The 21,783-nt window shown below is 32.5% G+C and overlaps 1 protein-coding gene across 1 annotated transcript; it reads right to left on the reverse strand.

The window, feature by feature from the left end:
• Nucleotides 1-1,315: 1,315 nt before the first annotated feature.
• Nucleotides 1,316-17,533, reverse strand: LOC136028016 (transcriptional repressor scratch 2-like). The gene is made up of 2 exons (XM_065705569.1): nucleotides 17,290-17,533; nucleotides 1,316-5,479 (listed from the first exon to the last, which is right to left on the reverse strand). The coding sequence occupies exons 1-2, from the start codon at nucleotides 17,447-17,449 to the stop codon at nucleotides 4,449-4,451; spliced, it is 1,191 nt and encodes a 396-aa protein (XP_065561641.1). The 5' UTR covers nucleotides 17,450-17,533; the 3' UTR covers nucleotides 1,316-4,448.
• Between the last annotated feature and the right edge of the window lie 4,250 nt (nucleotides 17,534-21,783).

Genomic DNA, 21,783 nt, shown 5'->3' on the forward strand with positions numbered 1-21,783 from the left:
CATTAGTAAAATATGCTGTAAAATTTTACATTTTAGAAAATTTCCCCTTCCTATTTCTTGTTAATGGTGTTTTGACAACAGTTTATAAAAGCACAATAAAATTAATAATGATAAATACGTTTTTGATATGTGATTTTGAGGAATGTGACTAAATATCTAAATCACATTGACTAATTAATAGAATTGACTAATTAAAAGTCAAATAAATTGACTAATGAGATCAAACAGAAAGCTTTACTGGAATACACTGAGATCGCTAATCCTAATTAATCATCACACTATTTCAATAATAACGAATTATCTACAAAGTAAATGATCATTTACAAACATTGAGAATATGGTATACATCTACAATCAAAACGTACTGACTAAAAGGTTATTAGCCATTTTCGAATAAAGAATACCAGGTTCAATTATGAGATTATTATTATGGTTACTTTATACGCTCAACAATGTGAAAGTACCTTGAAATTGCAAGAAAATACTGTGTTGAAATTCCAAAATCATATTATAGTGACATTTTACGCTCAATAGGGTTAAGTTGCAAATATTTAGTGTTTTTTTTATGTTGCCAAACGATACGCCAGATTGGATGACTGGATGTTGACACAGTTAACTGAACTAAAAAAAAACTAGATGGTGTTTTTTTTATGATAACACACAATCAAAGCACAATAAGACCAAAAATGAAGGTTGATAAAAGAGGCTGCTAGAATATACTATGGCAAATAATGATGCAGATTTTTCACTTAACAAGGTAGATTTGCAAATGAAGCATACAGTGGTTTTTCTCATGTCTCCGACTGATTAAGTAGATCCAATGACTGGACATGGTTAATTAAATCCAAAAATCGGCACAATAATTTTTAAAATATTTATTTCAGTTGGCAAAATAAACTTCAAGATTCGGCCGTAGCGCAAAGCCTAAAAATTTTATTTGAAAATTTCTGTATTTGAAGAGCTTCTAAATAAGTGAACGTTTAAGCCTCAAAAGGGAAATTCATTGAAATGATCCTAAAACCTCTATTTCTCCGAAAAAAAAGTTAACAAGAAATAAAAAAGATGTTTTGATTTTAGCGAATCAAATTTCCAAGAAAAGATCAAGGTCTTGATTAATGGGTAGGGGCTGGTGGATTAAAAAGGAACTAAACAGAAAAAAAGAAAAATGATAATGTTTTGAAGGGGGAGGAATTTGCATTGCTCTAGGTCACACAATATTTTTTGAAGTTTATATTTCGTTTATAAGGTCTTTATACAGTCTTCCACCACCATTCAACCAGGTTAAGCCACCATTCCTTCTAAATATTTTTTTTTTCAATTTTAGATCTATGTGTAAAAATTCGCGATCTAAAATTTTTTCACGACACTATATGAGAAAAATTGACGTAGTAAAATTCCATGGAGAGGGGGAGGGGAGGGTCTATGATTAAAATGGTCTGTTTCAGCTATTAATCACTATGAATACATAATAAAATATAATATTCTGTTTTTTCTGGGCCCTAGATCACATCCTACAGAATCCCGTCACTCCATGCAACTGATGACAAATTTCTTTGTTCGAATAAAAAAAGGGCATTTGTGTACGTTCATGCTCATTCACGTCTATTCACGGAAATATTGGGGGATGTAACTCTTCAAAATCTACCCGGGGGGAGGGGTGGTATTGCTGTCTGTACGATTTCTTATTAAAATGTCCATAAAAAAACGAAAAAAAAATATTTTTTTTCAAAATCTAATGCGGGCAATACAGATATATGGGAAAATTCCCCCCCCCATCCTTTTATCCCCTCTCGTAAAAGTGATACGCTTGTTTTAGCTATGTATGTACCTAACATAAGCAATCCCGAGGGCTAGTAAGAATATAAAGTGAAATTTATTGGCAAACATAGGACATAAGATAGTCCTTTGATCTTTGCCATACGAGAATAATTGAATTTGCAATTTAATATCCAAACTAATTACAAATAAGACTGTATATCTACATGAAATAAGTACTATTATTACTGTTAAAGTAAATTTCTATCACAAATAAGTAAGAAAATATAATGGATTTTGTTTTTTGACTCCGCAAAATAAGTAATTAAAGCTGAAATAAATTGGCATTTCTTTGGCATATCTAGCTATATTGTTTCACGTTTCTAAGTCATATATAACTCTAGTATCACTTTTTATGTACTAATTTACTACCTAATTGATGCATCTATATTTTTTTTTAACCTAAAGTTAAAAGGTGGTGATCTATACTCGAGCCCGTGTATATTTGAACGCTTATCGTGCAAATTGATTTCATGACTAGTATTTGCGCCTTGGGCAAAGATTAGCAAGACTTGGAAAGTGAAAGGGCTGTACGCCTAGCTGTTTTCCTTATCTTAAAATGGTATAAGTGAGTACCATGAAATAGATAAAATCTTCGAAAATTCTATAGAACTATAAACCTAAAAACGCTAATTTACTAGGGGTACGTTCCAGATGGAAATTTTAATTTAATACGTATTTACTTCAAATCTAATATGGATTAACTACAAACCTGGAAGGGATTATTAATTAATGTCTTAACACATATTCTAATGATTATTCAAATATGGGTAATTTTAATGATTTACGAATAAAATATGAAAAAACATGAGCGTTATGCCTTAATGATCATTAGTTCTTAAAAATCTGTTGTTTTTTACGCCTCTATTTTTATCAATTTGACGATTATTTGCAAAAATTAATACACTAAAGATTTTAGTCAACCGTATTCACAAAAATTTAATAAGCAACATTTAGTAAAAAATTGGTTATCAATCGTCCAGCATTTAATTTGCTCTCATCTGAAACAAAGAATTTATATTTTATTAAGTATTATTATGTGCGTTATCATTTGTCCCCAGGCCGCAACCTAAGCTGGAGCTCCAAGTTAAAAGAATCATGACATTAGGGTCATGGTTAGTTTTTATGTTATTAAGTTTTTCAATATTCATTTATTACAATTACATTTGAAGCTGACATTTTGTGCCCTTTTACACGATTTGTTGGAAATACTACATTTAAACTAGAATTGCCTGGAAATATGATGCTCATTATTTAAACCCTAACAATTTTCTCAAAAGAAAAGTTTAAAATTATAAAAGGAGGCATACCTGCAAAATTTATAGGGGCAAGGGGTAAAATGTTTGGAAAAAGTTTGTTTTTACAGAATACACAATTGGTTTTTAAGGATAAAAAAGATTATAACCGAAATATAATTTCCTTTTATCTTTTTATACCAATAAAGAAAAGCCAAAACCTTGTGAAAATATTTCTGTCACAGTTTATACCGTAAAAATCTAGCTGTATAAGATCTTGAATTTCAAATCATTTAGGAAAATTTACACTGAATCCTCCAAATACTCTAGGGAACCATACAAAAATATACTTGAAAAAGAATCGAACATATTTATATATTTTGTTTTGCATTTATTAGTCTAGTCTAGTTTTTCAATTTTATCCGTTCTTTACTTTTTAACTAGCAAAAAAAACATCACCGTTAGAAAAAAAGGGGTAGACCAATACTAAATTTAAAAAAAAAACATGGTTTCAAAACTATTTCTGAAATAAGAAATAACTTTAAAATTTAAAATCACGAAAGCAATTTGCATACGAGGTATAATTTGTCATAATCGCTAAGAAAACTAAAACAAAATGGAAATAAAAGACTAAATCTAATCAATATTGCTTTGGGATTTTAGGCAGTGACTGAACTGGCAGCGCCATCTCCAACAATGACTAGAAACACTCAATGTAACCCTAATATCTTAACTGAGCAACTTCAGGTATAAAAAGACTATCAAAGTTACAAAAAGGGTCAAACTATGCAAGAAACCCTACTAAGTAGATAAGACAGCACACTAGTCAAACGGAACGGTTCCAGGCTGGAGAAAGGGGTGCGGCCACGTCTCCAATCCCCCCCTGCAATCTGAAAATTATACACAATCATCTAGTCATAGACACTTAATGGCCTCGTAAGAACCCTCCTAAATACAATCCCCCAAGCTAAGTTAGATCAATCCCCAGATTAAGTAGATATCTTACAAGTTCGGTGGCGGCACAAGTACTGAGTGAACCAGGAGCTTCAGTGAACCTAGTTTTGTATTTCAGAAGACTGTGCGAGACGGTCCAAAGTTTTAAAAGGTTGGGTGTAAATATAAAAATGCGGTGGAAATACATATGAATATTTTGAGAAGGAAAAAGACCTGGTAGTTTGTGTTGCTTTGCTATGACATACATTATTGCTATACCAAACAGTTACAAATCTACTGATAACTATAAACGTGAAAAACGCATGATTCATGTAAATGATTGTGAAAAACTACCAGACTCACGTGATAAAAAACAGACATTACTCAAGCTAATAGCTGCTTTGTGGGCTAAGTTGACTAGATAATTTTAAAGTTCTACAATTGACTAGTCAAAATAGTTTTATATCAGGACTGACTTTCCTCATCTTTAGAAATACTGGAATCACGGAAACACGCTGACTCATGATGTTTGTTCAAATACGATTTCAGTGCAAAACACTTTCCACAGCGCTCGCAACTATAGCTCTTCCTTGCTGAGTGGGTTTGCATATGGGCACGGAGGTTGGATCGATCTGCAAAATTTTTGCCACAGTGAGCACATCCAAATGGTTTTTCACCAGTATGTGATCGTAGATGACCTTGAAGAAGCCAAGGTCGAGAAAAAGCTTTACCACATATGTTGCAGACGTGATTCAGAGAGTGTGTCAACACATGCATAGCTAGAGCAGGCATTGAGACATAAGCTTTTCCGCAAGTTGAACAGGTTTTAGCAGCTCCAGAATCTAGACTTCTGTGCGTTTGCTTATGTCGAGATAAATTCGAAGAAGTTGCATAGGCCTTACCACATTCTGAGCAGACATACTTCGATGTTTTAGACGTTGTCTCGCCTTCTGATTCTGAATTGTAATCAGCCTTTCGTTTTGATCTGCCATCACTGACGAAGAAAGCTTCATATGTATACGTTATAGTTTCAGATTTGTATACAGGGGTTGTGGGTACAGGTACATCGGGGGATAGTGGCATCTCAAAACATGAGCTACTTTTACTCAGGTCAAGGATTGCTTGTGCTGTAGATATATCTCTTTGCTCACGAATCTCTATGTCAGTCTCTTTTTTTACAAGGTCTGCATAAGGTCGATAAAGGTCGCCAGGCATTCTCTTACCAATTGGTTTAAATACACCTTGATAGAGAGGGTGATGGTAACTGTCATCTTTAAACTCTTGTGAAGATACTTGATGATAGTATTGGTAATCATGTGATAGTTTTGGCTGGTCTTCTTCGCTACTGCTCCCAAATCCTGACTCGGGGGACTCAGTATGACGTGTTAGTTGAAGTAAGGCAGAGCTTGCCTCGTATATATCAATATTTTCTCCCATCTTGTCAGTGGGTAGGTCATACGGCCTATACTTGATAGGGTCACTTGTATTGGTTGAGCCTAAAAAAAGAAACTCATTCAGATATAGAAGTCATTTATCTTATTTTGTATTGAGCACATACGCTTCAGGCAATGATCAAATCATGGTTCGAGGAAATGTGATAAAAAGAGTAGCAACAACAAAATATTTGGGGTTTTTAATTGATGAAAACGTGTCGTGGAAAAACCATTCAAATGCTATAGCCGAAAAATTAAGCAGAGGTCTTGGGGTGATGCGAAGAATTAAAAATCTAGTCCCAAAAAACATTCTAAAAATGATTTATTTTTCTATATTTTGTCCATATATTAGGTATGGATGCTTTATATGGGCAAGTAATTTTGTAACATGTTTCAAAAGAGTACAAAAACTTCAGAATAGAGTTGTAAAATTATTATCGGAATGTTATGATTCTGATGATGTTCCTGCTCATGAGCATTTTAAAAAGAATAAGTTAATGGATGTATTCCAAATTCGTGATTACCAAGTTGCGATTTTCTCGTATAAATATTTGAATCGCCTGCTCACCCCTGCTTTTGAAAATCTTTTTACTTTTAATAGAGACCGTCATGATCATAATACAAGAAAAGCTGATAACTTAACCCATGAGTTTAGGAGTACTACTCGGGCATCTTTTGTGATTCGCCATTATGGTCCCCATGTTTGGAATATTTTGCCCGAGGGTGTGAAAAATGTGCCTAGTCTTCCGGCTTTCAAGTCACGGGTAAAGAAGTTTCTTTTATCTCGTGAATAATTTTGATGCAAGGCCCGTTCCAGGTTGTCATTCTATTCAAGGCAGTTCCCTGATTTACTTGCTGTTAAATTTTTTCTGTTAATTTTTTTCGATCTTCTTCTTGTCTTTTTCCTCTTTCTCTTTTTTTCCTTTCTTCCTTTATCAGTTGAGTTTCTTTTGTATTGAGTAGTGTGATTTGAATGTGGTTTTAATTAGCTGAGGGTGATAACCTTGCTTGCTCTTCCAAGCTCATTGCCTTTCTTGGTAGGCGAAAGGCGAATAGTATTTGTTTTGTTTTTTTAATAAATATATATCTCATATCTCATAAAGGGATTAAACTTTTTATTCATGGTATGCGTCAGAGATTTCAAAATAATTTGGTAATACAGATTAAGTGACACGAGAAACACATGCGTTGTCACTTTAAAAAAAGAAATAAAAAAAAGTTAATGTTCAGTTTCTTTCAGTATGCATTCAAGTCCAGACCTTACCCTATTTAGATTAAACAAAAGAAATGTGAATGCATTGCTTTACCAGAAACAGGCGTAAATCGTTAGTTTTTATCCCAAATTTTAAAAGTTTCAACACCCAATCTTAACACCAGAAACCTTGCAAACAGGGTTTCTGGTAGTTTTTTTTTTCACCTAAATTACCAGAAACATGCATAAATCATTCGTTTTTATACCAAATTTTAAAAATTTTAGCACCAAATTTCAACACAGAATCTTTGCAAACAAAGGTTTTGGTAGTTGTTTCACATAAATTACCAGAAATATGCGTAAATCATTAGTTTTTATTCCAAATTTTAAAAATTTTAACACCAGAATCCTTGCAAACAGGGTTTCTGGTAGTTGTTTCACCTAAATTACAAGAAACATACGTAAATCATTAGTTTTTATCCCAAATTTGAAAAATTTTAACACCAGAAACCTTGCGAACAGGGACTTGAAACCTTGCAGTTGTTTCACCTAAATTACCAGAAACATGCGTAAATGATTAGTTTTTACCTAAATAAAAAAAATACACCAAATTTTAACACCAGAAACCATGCAAACAGGGTTTTTATTACCCACCAAAATGTTAACACCAATTTTTAACACCAGAAACCTTGCAAACAGTGTTCCTGGTAGTTGTTTCACCTAAAATACCAGAAACATGCGTAAATCATTAATTTTTATCCCAAATTCTTAAAACTTTAAACCCAAATTTTAACACCAGAAACCTTGCAAACAGGGTTTCTGATAGTTGTTTCACCTAAATTACCAGAAACATACGTAAATCATTAGTTTTAATCCCAAATTTTTAAAATTGTAATACCAAATTATAACGCCAGAAATTTTACAAACGTTGTTTCTGGTAGTTGTTTCACCTAATTTATCAGAAACATGCATAAATCATTAGTTTTTATTCCAAATTTTAGATATTTTAGCACCAAATTTCAACACCAGAAACCTCGCATACAGGGATTCTGATAGTTGTTTCACATAAATTACTAGAAACATACGTAAATCCATAGTTTTTATCCTATATTTAAAAATGGAGTATCTTCCAGAATGAATTCAAGCGTACAATTTATATCATTTAGGTGAAACAATTATGGTGTGGTTTCACTAGAAATATACAGCGTAATATTACTGGTATTCATTCCAGTTTAAAAAAAAATGTTGCAGTCTATTTACGAAAAAAAAAAAATTGAAGAAAAAGCGGGTTTAATTTCTTATAAAGCAGTGACAACAAAATAAATAAAAACTACACTTTAGCTAACCAAAAAAATTAAAATGCTCCGAATATATCGGCCCCACGTCCGGGAGCCTTTCTCAACGGAAAAAAAAACAACAACAAAAGAGAAAATTACAACAATTTAAGACTAATTTTAAGACATTATAAAAATTGGCACTTTAGTGCCAATATAAACAATAACTTCAGTTTTTCTAAAGTTACAGTCAGTTGCGGGAATGTTTAAATGTGTTTTAAAATGTGAGTTTTTGTTTCTTATATTTTTGATTGTTTATATTTTTTATGTTGGTTTAGTTGTCGTGGCATTTTTATAATGTCTTAAAAATAGTCTTAAATTGTTCGAATTTTCTCTTTTTTTGTTTTTTTTTTTTCTGTTGAGAAAGGCTCCCGGACGTGGGGCCGAAATATTCGGAGTATTTTTATTTTTTGGTTAGCTAAAGTGTAGTTTTTATTTTATTTTGTTGTCACTGCTTTATAAGAAATTAAACCCACTTTTTCTTCAATTATTTTTTTTCGTAAATGGAAAAGCAGTGTGGTCTATGAAATTAGTTGCAGTCTATTCCATTATAAATTCAGAGTTTCGATCCTTTTTTCGAAATGATAATAAAGTTTTTTTTTCTTACCTCGATCGTACAAACTTTTCATAAACGAAAATCCTACATTAGCGTAAATTCATGTTCACAACCTAGGCAAAGCAACTTGCCGCATTGTTCCACTTCAACCACTGTTAAGCAGGGTTGTCGACCGACGAAAAAGATCGCTATATTCAAGTGATTTCTTGGTTGATTTAGTGATTTTCTTCAATATTGTAGTGATTTATGTGCTGATTTAGTGATTTTTTGTTTAGACAAAAAAAACACTACAAATAGATAACTAGAGTAGTAACCCTGCTATTAAGTCACTGGTATTTTAAAAGAGTAAATGGAAAGGTCCTCCTACGCTAAAAAAAAACTAAATTATTTTAAGTTTTACACAAGCCATTTTGCTGACGTTAAAGGATTTCAATGCGAAGTTACTATCTCATTCGATAACAATAGGCTCATTTACAACCGCCTGTTGACGCAAAGGACCTCATGCTGAGTCAGACCTTATGTTCTTTGACTTACATCTCCCCATCATTTGACATTTCAACCTCCTTTGGGAAATTAACCTCACAAATGAGGCACACTACCTAGGATGGCTATTTTTTGATTATCGAATTTCGTTGAATAGTACTCCAAAGATGAATAGGAACTTGAAATAAAATAACTGGTTAGAGTCCCTCATGAGAAATTGGCTTTCAGCAATGCATAAAATATGAAGTTGACTTCGATTCTTGAAGCCTAGTTTCTAAACTTAATTTTTCTATTTCAGTCTTTTTGGTGTCATTTTGAACTAGTTGGGTACAAATTTTTCTCAGAATTTTTGAAGATTCTATAAGATATTGTCAGCACGTTAACATTTTCAACGTATATATGGTAACGACAAGGATGGGGGACTCTCTTTTGGAATTTGGGTGGTAAATTTACAGTACTTTTAACAGGCACGTAAGAGGAAAAAAGATGTATTTGAAAAATAAGTTTTGAAAAATGAAGGAACAACTTTTATACAGCAGAAAACTTATTGGAGTTGTGTGTAAACTACGAGGAGAATTGCAAGGAGGTTTCCCGAGCCCTTGGGACTCTCTTTAATCCCGTGTACGTTATTGTAGTCATATCTATAGTTTTTTTGTTTTTTTTTCAATCTAAAAAAATGCAAAAATACAATCTGTGATATAAGGGGGCACATGACCATTATTGTTAAGTAGAGCTAGGCTCATTTATGGGCCCATGTTAGATTGATTAGTCATATGCCTAAATTCATTCGTCCCAATGCAACTAGACCCTATCAACTCACCCTCATTAATCTTTACTCTGGTCGCCTCAACTCCCGTGCATCTCCAAACCAAATAACTCAATCTTGTTTGGCTCAACCCCCATACAACTCAACCCCCAATCAACATACAACTCAACCAACAATCAATTAAACCGATTCAGATCAACCCCTATCGGTAGAGCCTAGCTTAAGGCCGGGTGGAGCTGAACGAGGGTTGAGTTTGAGGAGTCGGGTTGAACAGCATGAATTAGAAAGGAGTAAAAATGCATACACACCAAATAAAAATACATTTGATTTTTTTTTTCAGTATTTGTTACCGTTCACTATGTCTGAATCGTTATTTCCTCTAGAAACAATTTAAATCATTTTACCAGGTTCATTCTAACTTCAGAAGATTAATCGCTAAAACTTTTTTTTTCTCGTTCCTGAAGAATTTGAAGTTTTCTATTTCCCCCTTATCCCAAAAATGTACTTCGTGAGAAATGACATAAATTGTGTACATTCATGGATCAAACTTGATCAAAATAGTTGGTATCAAAACTGTAAAAACTAGGGTAATTTTTTGAAATAAAAGAGATTTTGGCTGCAAAGGCTATAAAAGTAAAATCAAGTCTTATTATATTTATCCTGATCTATTTCGAATTTCAAAATTTGATCGGCTGATCAATTTCGGTTGCTTGGTTTCTCATGAAATGTTTCATTGCTCATGGAAGTATAAATGTTAGGACATCGTTGGACTGTTCCTTGTGGACTGATAATCCTTATGGCTATTTCTCATGAAATATTCAATTTCTCATGAAAGCATTAATATTTGAATATCGTAAATAGAAAGACAGTTGGAATAAGATTAATTAGATTAACTAAATAAAACGATTAAAAATCCAAACGATGTTATTCTTTAGTGACTAATAACCTTTAACAAGTCGTGTATTGTTCAACCGAATATACGTATCTTTAAAGATGCTGTTGCGGTCAGTGCCTCATTCATTTGACCAGGGTTGCCATCCTTTATGATTTTTCAATATTTCTGGTGATTTATATTGCCTAGTGTTTTTTTCTAGCAAGAGATTTCTAGTTTTTTGTAAAACGAGTGACTTTTCACTAAATCTAGTGATTTTTACAAGATTTAGTGATTTTCTAGAATATTAGTGATTTGCTTCAATAATCTGATTTATTTGCTGATTTAGTGATCTTTTTAGAGAATCTAGTGGATTTCTTTTTAACAAAGTAGAAAATACAGTAATATTTGCTGGCAGTTGAAGATAAATTGATGTTAACGTTATCTTGACGTATTTGGGACTGAATTCATAGGTGAGTTTGTAAGGTCAACCAATAATTTTTTTAAAATTTCCAAGCTGGAATGTACCACTGTTGCGCCATATTCTGTGAATGAACTTCACTGTTTTCTTTATTTCCATTTCTCGCTGGAAATAATTTGTATTTTAAGTATTCTGTATTTCTGTATTTGAGATATGCTCTGTAATAGCAATGACAAGAAAACTGCGAAAACTTTAGTTTATGTCTTTAAATTACGAGTATATATAATATACTCATATAATATACTATATAATATAATCTATATACTATATACTTTATACTATATACTATATACTATATACTATATACTATATACTATATACTATAATATAAGTATAGTATATAATAATATACTATATAATACTATATAATTATATAGTATAATACTATACTATATAATATAATATATTATATAATATATAATATATATAATATAATATATCATATAATATACTATATAATTTAAATTACGAGTATATATAATTACTAAGTTCAGTTTTAAGCGCAGAGATAGAAGAAATTTTACGCATAAGCGAACAATCTCTTAAAGATATTTTGAATCTAGATTTAAAACGTAACGACCTGAAAAGTAATTCACTTGCAGCACTTAGGGTGTGGAAATTCAGACGGTGTCGTATGACACCGTCTGAATTTATCAGGCGTATCAGGTTATGATTTACCATCTGGAGTGTTTATATTCCAATCTATTAAGGGATATACACTGGATTGATTTTTTTCTAATCCGTGCATCTATATCTCACTTAAGTCTCAATATAATTAAAATGTTGAATATTTCGAAAATGTAATTTGTCTCCTATAAATAATTAAGAAAATTTTTAAATTTTGACATTTTAATATTAAAACTATATTCTTTTTAATTTGAATGCTAGATACAAATCTTCATTGAATAAAAAAAACTATTCGTCAGTGTCGATCAATATCGTCAATATCGTCAAAATAATCAATATGGAAATATTGTCAATATCGTTAGCAATCGAAAGTTTGTTTGCCTTCCTGTGCAATCCATAAAAGTAATATACTGCTTTTTAAATTAGTGGAGATGACTTTCTGATTAGCTTTGGGGGATATTTGGGATATAAGCGTCAGTGTAAATTTATTCAATATAGTTTATTTCAATTTAAATTTAACTTTAAGTTTAATTCAATTAAATTTAAAGATTTAATCTATTGAAAGTACAAATCAGAGTGAAAATGAAACCTAATTATTTGAATTGGTTAGGCCCAAGTGGAAGCTTGCATTTATCATAAAAAAAATTAGAAAAATGAAAACTTAATTATATTTGTGAATAAAAACTATATATGCAGTAATGCACTTTTGATAGTAACGAATGCTCATATTTACAACTGAAGGTAAAATGGGTGAAAAATGAACAAAAATAAGACGAAAAAAAAAATATGAAACCAAACAGCTTCAGAAGTTGCAACCAACTTTGAAGGTGTAGATGGTAATCTAAAGATTTTTAATGTTTGAAATTATCGAAAGAAATGTCACATTTAATTTAATTAATTAATTAGCTTTGCTTATATATGTTCGCGGTTCATCGTGGCAACACTGACGAATTTCAGTAATGCCCTAAAAACTATTGATTTTTAAACGGTTTTTTGATATGGATAGACCTAATATAGGTCAAGAGAGGGGGGGATATTGTATTCTACTGGAATTTTTAGACTAGGGCATTTATACTGACTTCTTTAAACAGAATATGCTTGCTACGAAGTTCTAAGCTTTACGGAGCTCAGCAAGAGCATTCAACATGTTTTATCAAAACTTTTCTTTTTACGATGCTTTAGTTTGTGGTTGTTTTCTTTGCTAAACTTGCAGTCTTTTTAAATAAACTAGTTCAACAGGTTAGAGTTTTCTTTGACGAACTCTTTCCAAAAGTTTTCAGCTTTCCCTTGAAACTTTCTCCTTTCTCCCTATCTCTAGAGCGCTTTTTCAAAGGTCTAAAAAGCATCCAAAAAATTATTAATCATGAAACTCTTGAAGGATTTGCTAGTGTATTAAAAATATGATAAATGGACTTCCTTCTTTTCTTCAAAAGAAAATTCTTCAACTCAATAATGCACATGGGAGAAATGAAAAAGAAAGAAGGTGTTAAACCTAGTGTCTTTAAATCCGTTATTTATTTTATGACCTCTATATTTTCTATATATACTCTATATTCTCTATATATAGCTGTATATGAGCTAGGTATTTAGCAGGGGGCAGAGGGCAGAACATTTCATCAAATAATAATTATTGTTGGAATTTTAGCATCTTTCAGGAATCAAATGCTGTTTTTCTGTACCTTTTTATTTTCCTTTTACTGTCTCCCTTTGACGCACTTTAAGCTTCAGCTTTATGCTTTGCATTATGTATATATATATATATATATATATATATATATATATATATATATATATATATATATATATATATACGTTTTAGGCGGAAGATTTTTTGTTTATCACTTATTTTGACTAATTTCTTTATTGTTACTTCTCATTAACTCACTTTATACTTATGGTTTATGTTTTGACTTTTATATTGTTCTACCTACAAGTCCATTTTGGCTTTAATTGCTTGTTATAGTTGTTTTTATCAATAAGTTTAATCTTATCTTGTTAAATGGTTCTCATCCACGCATGTCAGCCTGTTTGAAAAAATACTAGTTACTTTAAGCAAAATACGCTGTACATGTGTTTATACTGGACCCCTTTCAGACCTAATTTTGTGAACAGACTTTTGTTTGCACTTTCAAAAAGTTTCAAGCATAAACCATTTTATTAGTGTTTTGTAACTATAATTATACTTTTTTACCTTTTTATGCCTTTTGTTTTACCAATTTAGTATTAATAAATTGATTGATTGATTGATTGATTGGTTGATTGATTATGCCGACTTCTGAATTTGCAAACCTCTCAATACAACAATTTTTCAACCTCTAAAATAACTCAATTTGCCAACCTCTCAATTTTGGTTAATTCTAATCTCTATAGTATTTTTTCTTGGGTTACCACAGTTTAGTCTTCGGTTACCACAGTTTTGGGTTACCACTTTTATTGGAAAATGTATCAACCATCTCCAGGATTCTTCCACATTTACGCCAATACTTCGAAGCCAGACTTAAAAGGTGTTAATAATACATTATGAAACATGTCTACTAATTAACAGAGACTGAAATATTACGAGAAAACAAATAAGTCTCTGGTAATCTTATCTGAAAACTGGCATTCTAGCCGCAGTAACAAAAAAAATTCTTACTTTATGCAAACAACAAACGGTATCAAACAGTTCATGGTAACCAACTGTAGTAAGGAGCGACCCGGCTCAATGGTAACCGAAACTAAAAAAAACGGAATTTTTATGCCAATAGGTACATTAAAAGAATTGGATTTTAATGCTGATTTTAAATATATAGGTTTCATCAAGTTTAGTCTTACTCATCAAAAGTTACGAGCCTGGGAAAATTGGCCTTATTTTAGAAAAAAGGGGAAACACCCCCTAATAGTCATAGAATCTTAACAAAAATCACACCATCAGATTATGTGTCAAAGAACCCTTCTGCAGAAGTTTCAACTTCCTATCTACAAAAATATGGAATTTTGTAATTTTTTTTTGCCAGAAGACAGATCACGAATGCGTGTTTATTTGCTGTTATTTGTTGTTTGTTTTTCCCAGGGATGATCGTATCGACTCAGTGGTCCTAGAATATCACGATAGGACTCATTCTAAAAGGATATTAGAAGTTCTAGTGCCCCTTTTAAGTTACCAAAAAAATTGGAGGGTACCTAGGCCCCCTCCCAGGCTGTTTTTTCCCAAATCACCGGATCAAAATTTTGAGATATCTGTTTTGTTCAGGATAGTAAAAAAGATCTAATAACTAGTCCCCACAGCCCGCAGGGGAGGGGCTGCAAGTTACAAACTTTGACCATTGTTAAGTATAGTAATAGTTATTGGGAAGTATATATACGTTTTCAGAAGTATTTTTTCTGGTTGGGGGGGGGGTACGTGGGAGGATCTTTTTATGGAGGAATTTATCATGGGGGAAGAGAATTTCCATGAAGGGGGCCCAGGATTTTCTAGTATTATTAAAAAAAAAACAATGAGAAAATAAATAAAAAACTTTTTTTTCAACTGAAAGTAAGAAGCAGCATTAAAACTTAAACGAACAAAAATTATTACGTACATGAGGGGATTTGTCTCCTCCTCAATACCTCGCTTGCCTTTTTAGGTAACCAAAAACTTGGAGGGCAACTAGGCCTCCTCTGCTACCCCTTTTTTTTCTCAAAATCATCCGATCAAAACTATGAGAAAGCCATTTAGCCAAAAAAAAAAAATAATAATAATATGCAGATTTTCTTTTAATTATTCTTGTGCGGTGAACCGAAATCAAAACATCAAAAATATACAGAAATTAAATAGAAAAAACAAGTTTTTTCAACTGAGAGTAAGAAGCGAACTTAAAACTTGAAACGAACAGAAATTATCACGTATATGAAGGTGGCTGTTCCCTCCTCAACGCCACGCTCTTTACGCTAAAGTTTGACTCTTTCGCACAACTCAACAGCCCCTTTCATATATGGGATAATTTCTGCTCGTTTTAAGTTTTAATGTCGCTCCTTACTTTCATTTGAAAAAAAACCTTTTTTTTATTTTTAGCAATAAGGAACAAATCTAAGAGGGTGAAATTTTTATCGGGAAATGAATGTATATCCAAGGACCGTCTTTAGCAAAATTTATACACAAATATGAAATAAGACCTACAAAAAATATGCGATCATTAAAACTAAAATCAAAGAGACTATTCCTACATGGAAGTTCAACCTTGAACTTTCTGCTTCTAGAGTCTTGGTTAAACTCCTTTGAAATATGCTAATAATTCTAGAACTGTTATAATTTTTATTTAAAAGATCAGAAGTTTTTTTGCAATAACTTGAGTGATAACAGTTTAGGGGGATTCATATACTAGATAACACTGAAATTAGACATATAACCAAAACCAGGCTGAAATTAGATAAAAAAAATTCTAGTGTAAGTAAAGAGTGATATCGAAACTTAAAATGGACAATTAGAATTGATAAAATTTTGTACCAGCTGGCAGAATTGCTCTTGGAAATTGCTAATCCATGTTTCCTGCTGTTGTAGGAACATTTCGTACAAATATATTCTGTTCTGAACTCTTCCATTGCCGGAAGTTTGCTAGAATGGAATGTGTTTAACAAGATTTAAAATCATTTTTTTCATTTTTGCCATTTTGTATTATCTACAAGCAATCTATCGATTAATGTTCGCTTTCAGTATTCTTTTCCCAATTCTAAAGATGGTTTTCTCTTTAAGCTTTTCATTTTTACTCCATTTCTTGTTTGTACGGTTTTGAACCACCCTCCAAGAGTGGTTGGTGTACTAAACTTGAAATCCTTTATCTTTGAGGACGGAGTGTTCAAGTCCACCTATCGCTGGTTGTTTTGTTTGGATCGGGGGTTAGTGGCGTGACCTTTTTAGGCAGGCCAGAGTCATCCCAACTCTATATGGGTACCTGGAGAAATTTTGGGAACATAAGCTGGAAGAGTGTGCGCACGGGATGGTTGGGTCTGAACCCCCTATTTTACTTCCTTGTTCAAGGGCCATAAATGGGAGACCATCTCCACTTTTAGGGACTGTAAAGTTTATTGCCGTGTTCTTCTTTTCTGGTTTTGTACGCTTTAAAGTGGGCCAAAATGGATTTCTTTTATTCTAAAAAAATAAACTAATGCACTCTAAACTTAAAAATGGATTTATCAAGAAAATTAAATAAAGCTTACTTTTATCTTAGGGGATATGATTCTGAAGGTAAAAAGTTTAGAATGGGTAAAGTGCTTTAACTATAAAATGAAGTACCTTGGCTATTTTACCTTCAGACTAGCTATCATGGCCGCATCCAGTGGGAAGGGGGAGTTTAGACCCCCTCCTCTCCAAAATGTTTATCGGACAAATTTTCGATGCGTTTTCATATTTTCTTGAGAAATACACCCCCTCCCCCGAACAAAACCCTGGATACGGCCTTGATGGCTATAGTCGGGACTTGAACAAACTTAGTAATTAAGTATGTTTAAACTTCGTTTTAAATTTACTTTCGAAAAAAACCAACTGAATTAATAATATTATACATTTGCTCACTGCATATAATCTATATAATAAGCAGTTACATACCATACTTGATAACGCTACAGGATCCATCCAATTCCCTAGTATTTACCCCCTGATGGGAGTCATCACTTGGAGAATCATTTTCTTTTTCACTATTACTCCAGTTTATAATTCGTAAACTCGCTCTTTTCTTAGGTATGCACACTCTATCTTCTACTCCCATGCTATCAGGGGGGCCATGTAACTTGACTGCAAGCAACAGTCTCAATAACTGATCCCTTTATAGGCTTCTTTCCCGGGAATCCAGCCCATCCCCTTTTTGCTCAGCACCCAATCGGATTTTGCGCTAAAATTTTCCCCAGCTTTTTCCGTCCTACACGCGCAGTTTTTTAAGGTACTTCCTTGGTGGTCGAAACACGCACATCAGTAACTGGAATATGATACCTCAGCTACCGAAATTGGATCTAATTGGAAAAAAAAATGGAATTTAGGGTTGTTGCAGACAATGCTATGTAAAAGTCACAATTTTTGGTGAATGAAACGGACAGTTCTGTTGGCCATAGGGAATAAAAGGTGCAGGTGTTGGAAAAATATCTCTTAGACATTTGAATAGTTTTCCAAAAAAAGAACCATCGAAAGTTATTGAGAAAAACTGGAAAACCGAGGAATTAAAAAAAAATTGGAAGAAATATTAAAATCGAAAAGGAATTTTAAAACTTCACAGACAATTTCAGTCACATGTTGCAAAAAAAAAAAAAACCGAAAGCTATTGGAAAAAACTGGAAAACCGAGGAATTAAAAAAATGGAAAAAATCTTAAAATCAGAAATCTTAAATAGTGATTATGAATAAATCTTATCGGAGTCCTAAGTTGTTTGGGGCTGAGAACTTCCCTAGTTATTCCTGTGAGGGGCTTTTGCACCATGCATTATCAGTTAACGTCTCTTCTACCACCCAGTTGAATCTTCCGGTTCCAGAAAAAAATACTACCATGATTTTCTCACAGTTCTAATATCATTTTCTAATATATCTACTGGATATTTAATGCGTAAAAACTTAGAAACTAAATCCTTATATAAAATACTAGAAAGTTACAAACTTTTTTAGACTTCTGTCTTCCCACGACTAGAGGCGCATTAGGCAGCAGCGGTAGACCTCCAATTCAGCCGAACTTAGGCCAGGGACCAGAGTTCATTCATAGTAGTTCTTATACTTGTTGCCTCTTTTTCAAGGGAGCGATCTAGTGTGTTGTGATTAGGCTGCACAAATGCGACCATTAAATCACTAAAAGTTATTGCTCATGTGATCGTGCTGCTTCTTTAATGTATCAAAACTATTGAATCAAAAGCGGTAATTCAAATGGCGTTGTGTAGCGTTTTCGTCAAACTGGGTTTCGTAACCTACCTTTCTTAAACTGAGATGTTCCATTGAATGGTTCAATCAATTTTCACGTTCTTGATTGTCATGATTTAGGTTATTAGGATTCATCGGATCTCATGTTTTCATGAAGCTTAAAGTGCCAGGGATAACAAAGAATTTTCTGTGTCATGGACCCATCTTTTGTCTATTCCAGGGCAGTATCCAATATTTTTTTTACGGGAGGGGGAGGGGTACAAAAAACTTTTAAAAATGCGTAAAAATTTGTTTATATCTTTGTTATCCATGTGATCCCTTATATTCATTTCGTTTATATTCGTGAGGACGAGGTTCGAGGAAATGAATATAAACAAAAATTTGTTTATATACATTTTGTTACTTTTTTACAAGTCGTACAAAATGTCGGGGGTTGGAGGGTTTAAGGATTGTCTTTTGATTATTTCAAAACTATTGAGTGTTTAGGACAGTCTTAAATTTTTGTCATTGTTGGCTTTTATTAGGCTATTTATTCCTTTTTTATTATCATTTTTTTGTTTATTTTATCTGCTTTTACTTTTCCAAAGTTTGGCACCCACTACTACCAAAACCTACATATATAAGTCCTTTTCATTAAAAAATCAGCTCCCAACCTTTTGATATTTCAAATGTATATGTCTATGTAAATTACCATTAAATCAGTTAAAACAAACAGATTCACCCTTCGCTGTCCTTTATATTAAAAAAAAAAAATTGAATTAAAATCAAGTAGTTGTGGGCATCAAGCCATAATTGTAGAAAAAGCCAAAACAGATAGCCCGAGAGAGTGAAAGGCAAAATCTGGCAAAAACCCTTTTTAGGATTGTATACAAAACGATGTCATTTCACTTGTTGATAGATAAGTCTGTCATTTATCTGTACATACTCATTCCTAGGGCAGAACAAAGGTAGATAGTCATAGAACTAAGAGATGAAAGATCAAATTGATTTTGGGTTGACGCGCGATAGACAATGTCCACTGGACTTGTATGCAAAATGGGGGACTGAATTTGCTTGAACTTACCGGTGAACAAGTAGGTTTGGTTACTTGTAGTCCAAAGTTGGGATACCGTGTCAAAGGACTGACACATGATCAACAAGTCTCCTGGACTGCAAATGGTGAGACCTATAGTTTTCCATGCTTTTGGCTAAATGACACAGGTAAATGGTTGGAAATGTCGGGAGTAATGACTTCTTATTGGACATATACTTGTGTGTCAGCTTTTGGAAATGTGTTATATCTCCTTTTTTTAATAGTGGAATTATCCGTAAAATTAAACTTTTTGTCTTATCAATTGTGTTACCCTATCTTCGGTACGAAGAAAGTCTTCTTCATACGTAGGGCTAGTTTTTAATAAGAGTACAAAAAACTTCTGGTATATCTTTTATCTCTTGTCAAATTACTCCAGTAAGACAACGCCTTTCAAATTAACGAACTTCCAGATTTTCATTTGTCGGCCAGAGCGCTAACTATTTGTTTTTTTCCCTTTTTGAATTATTCCAACTGTTTCTTCTGAACCAAATTTTTGACGACGGGAAATAGAAATAACTTGTATTACTAAAACTTCCCATAAAATTCTGATAAAACCACGAAAGGACGCTACAGGAAAACTGCTAGAAAAGTCTAACTCTATTCTTACCACTAGGAGCTGCATTAATGTAGTGTTTAGCTCTTAGAAATTTTGATACTGACTTTTTAGCCCTTCTGATGCTTAACCCTTTGATACTGACAATAAAAATCATTTAAATCAGGAATAGATTGTTTTGATTGGCAATGCTGACTTTTGATCATAGCCAGGGGTGGGGAATAAATTTTTATTTTGGCTATTGTGTTTTTTGGGGGGAGGGACCGATAAAAACTTGGCTCCATCAGTGGTGTTTTCACCCCTCTGACCCTGTAGCTAGTTCTATTTTTGAACTTGCAGAGACGGTGGGCTTGGATCTGCCCCTGGCCATAGCTTGTAGGTTCATTTACTTTATTGTACTGCCTGGCCTGAAATCCGTAAGACCTACTGATTAGAGCCATCTTATTCTTTAGGTATGGCATAGTGATTAGAATGCTAAAAATGCCGTCCTTTTACAAACAGAGAAAATGAATTCGTCTTATATATGACGTAGAAACGAAAAATATTCGTTGTCAAGAGGGACAAGCAATGCTCAAAACACTGTCCATGAATGCAGCTCCAACTAAAATAAAAAAAAACAACTTTACATTGATAAAATCGGTTATTTTATGTACAGAAAAAAATCCTTAAAAACGGGAATCACCAACTAAATTTCACTCTAATACAAAAAAAAAAACAGAAATTCTTAATTGTGTGGTAACAAAATTGTCACTGCCAAAAGGGCTAAGCACTCCATAAAACACTGTACATGAGTGCTGCTAAAAATGATATACTATTCAAACTGAGATTAAAAAATAAATGTTGTTTATCCTTTAAAAAAACGAGTTTTAATCGTGAGAATTAATTGATAATTTGAGTTTCATTAATACATTTTATGGATAAATTAATGAAAATATAATTGGTTAAACGATCAATTTAATTTAATTCTGCGACGAAAACAGAAATCCTTAACTATATAACAAATAGAAAACGGAACTGTATAACGAAATTATACGAATTATATGCGATGACAACTGAAACTCTTTAATAAATGAAGAACTATATAAAGTCAAAAATAGTAAAATATAGTAAATATATAGTCGTAATATATATAGTAAAATATAGTCGAAGCCAAAAGGGCTAAAACGCTAAAAAGACATTTTACAAGAATTCAGCTCAAAATTACACGCCAAACAAACTGAAAAAAAGGAATTGTCCAACCTTAGCAAAAAAATGAATTTTTTTTTAATAAAAAAATAAGGACACTTTTATTGAAAGAAAGAATCCTTAAGAAATAAGAATTCTTCAACTACTAAATTTAATTTAAAAAATCTTAATTATATGGCAACAAGAAATTCACTGCCAAAAGGGCTAAGCTCTTTGTGAAACGGTGTATATGAAAACATCTAGAAAAGAAATGCCAATTAAACTGAGATTGAAAAATAAATGTTGTTTAATTTTTAGAAAGAAGGTTTAATCGGAATAAGGTGTCCTTTAAAAAAAGTAAGCACCAACTGAAAAATTTATACATCTAAGGCATAAACAAATGAAAAATAATGGTT

This window comes from Artemia franciscana, chromosome 6, assembly GCF_032884065.1.
Source record: "Artemia franciscana chromosome 6, ASM3288406v1, whole genome shotgun sequence".
In the NCBI taxonomy this organism is placed as follows: domain Eukaryota; kingdom Metazoa; phylum Arthropoda; class Branchiopoda; order Anostraca; family Artemiidae; genus Artemia; species Artemia franciscana.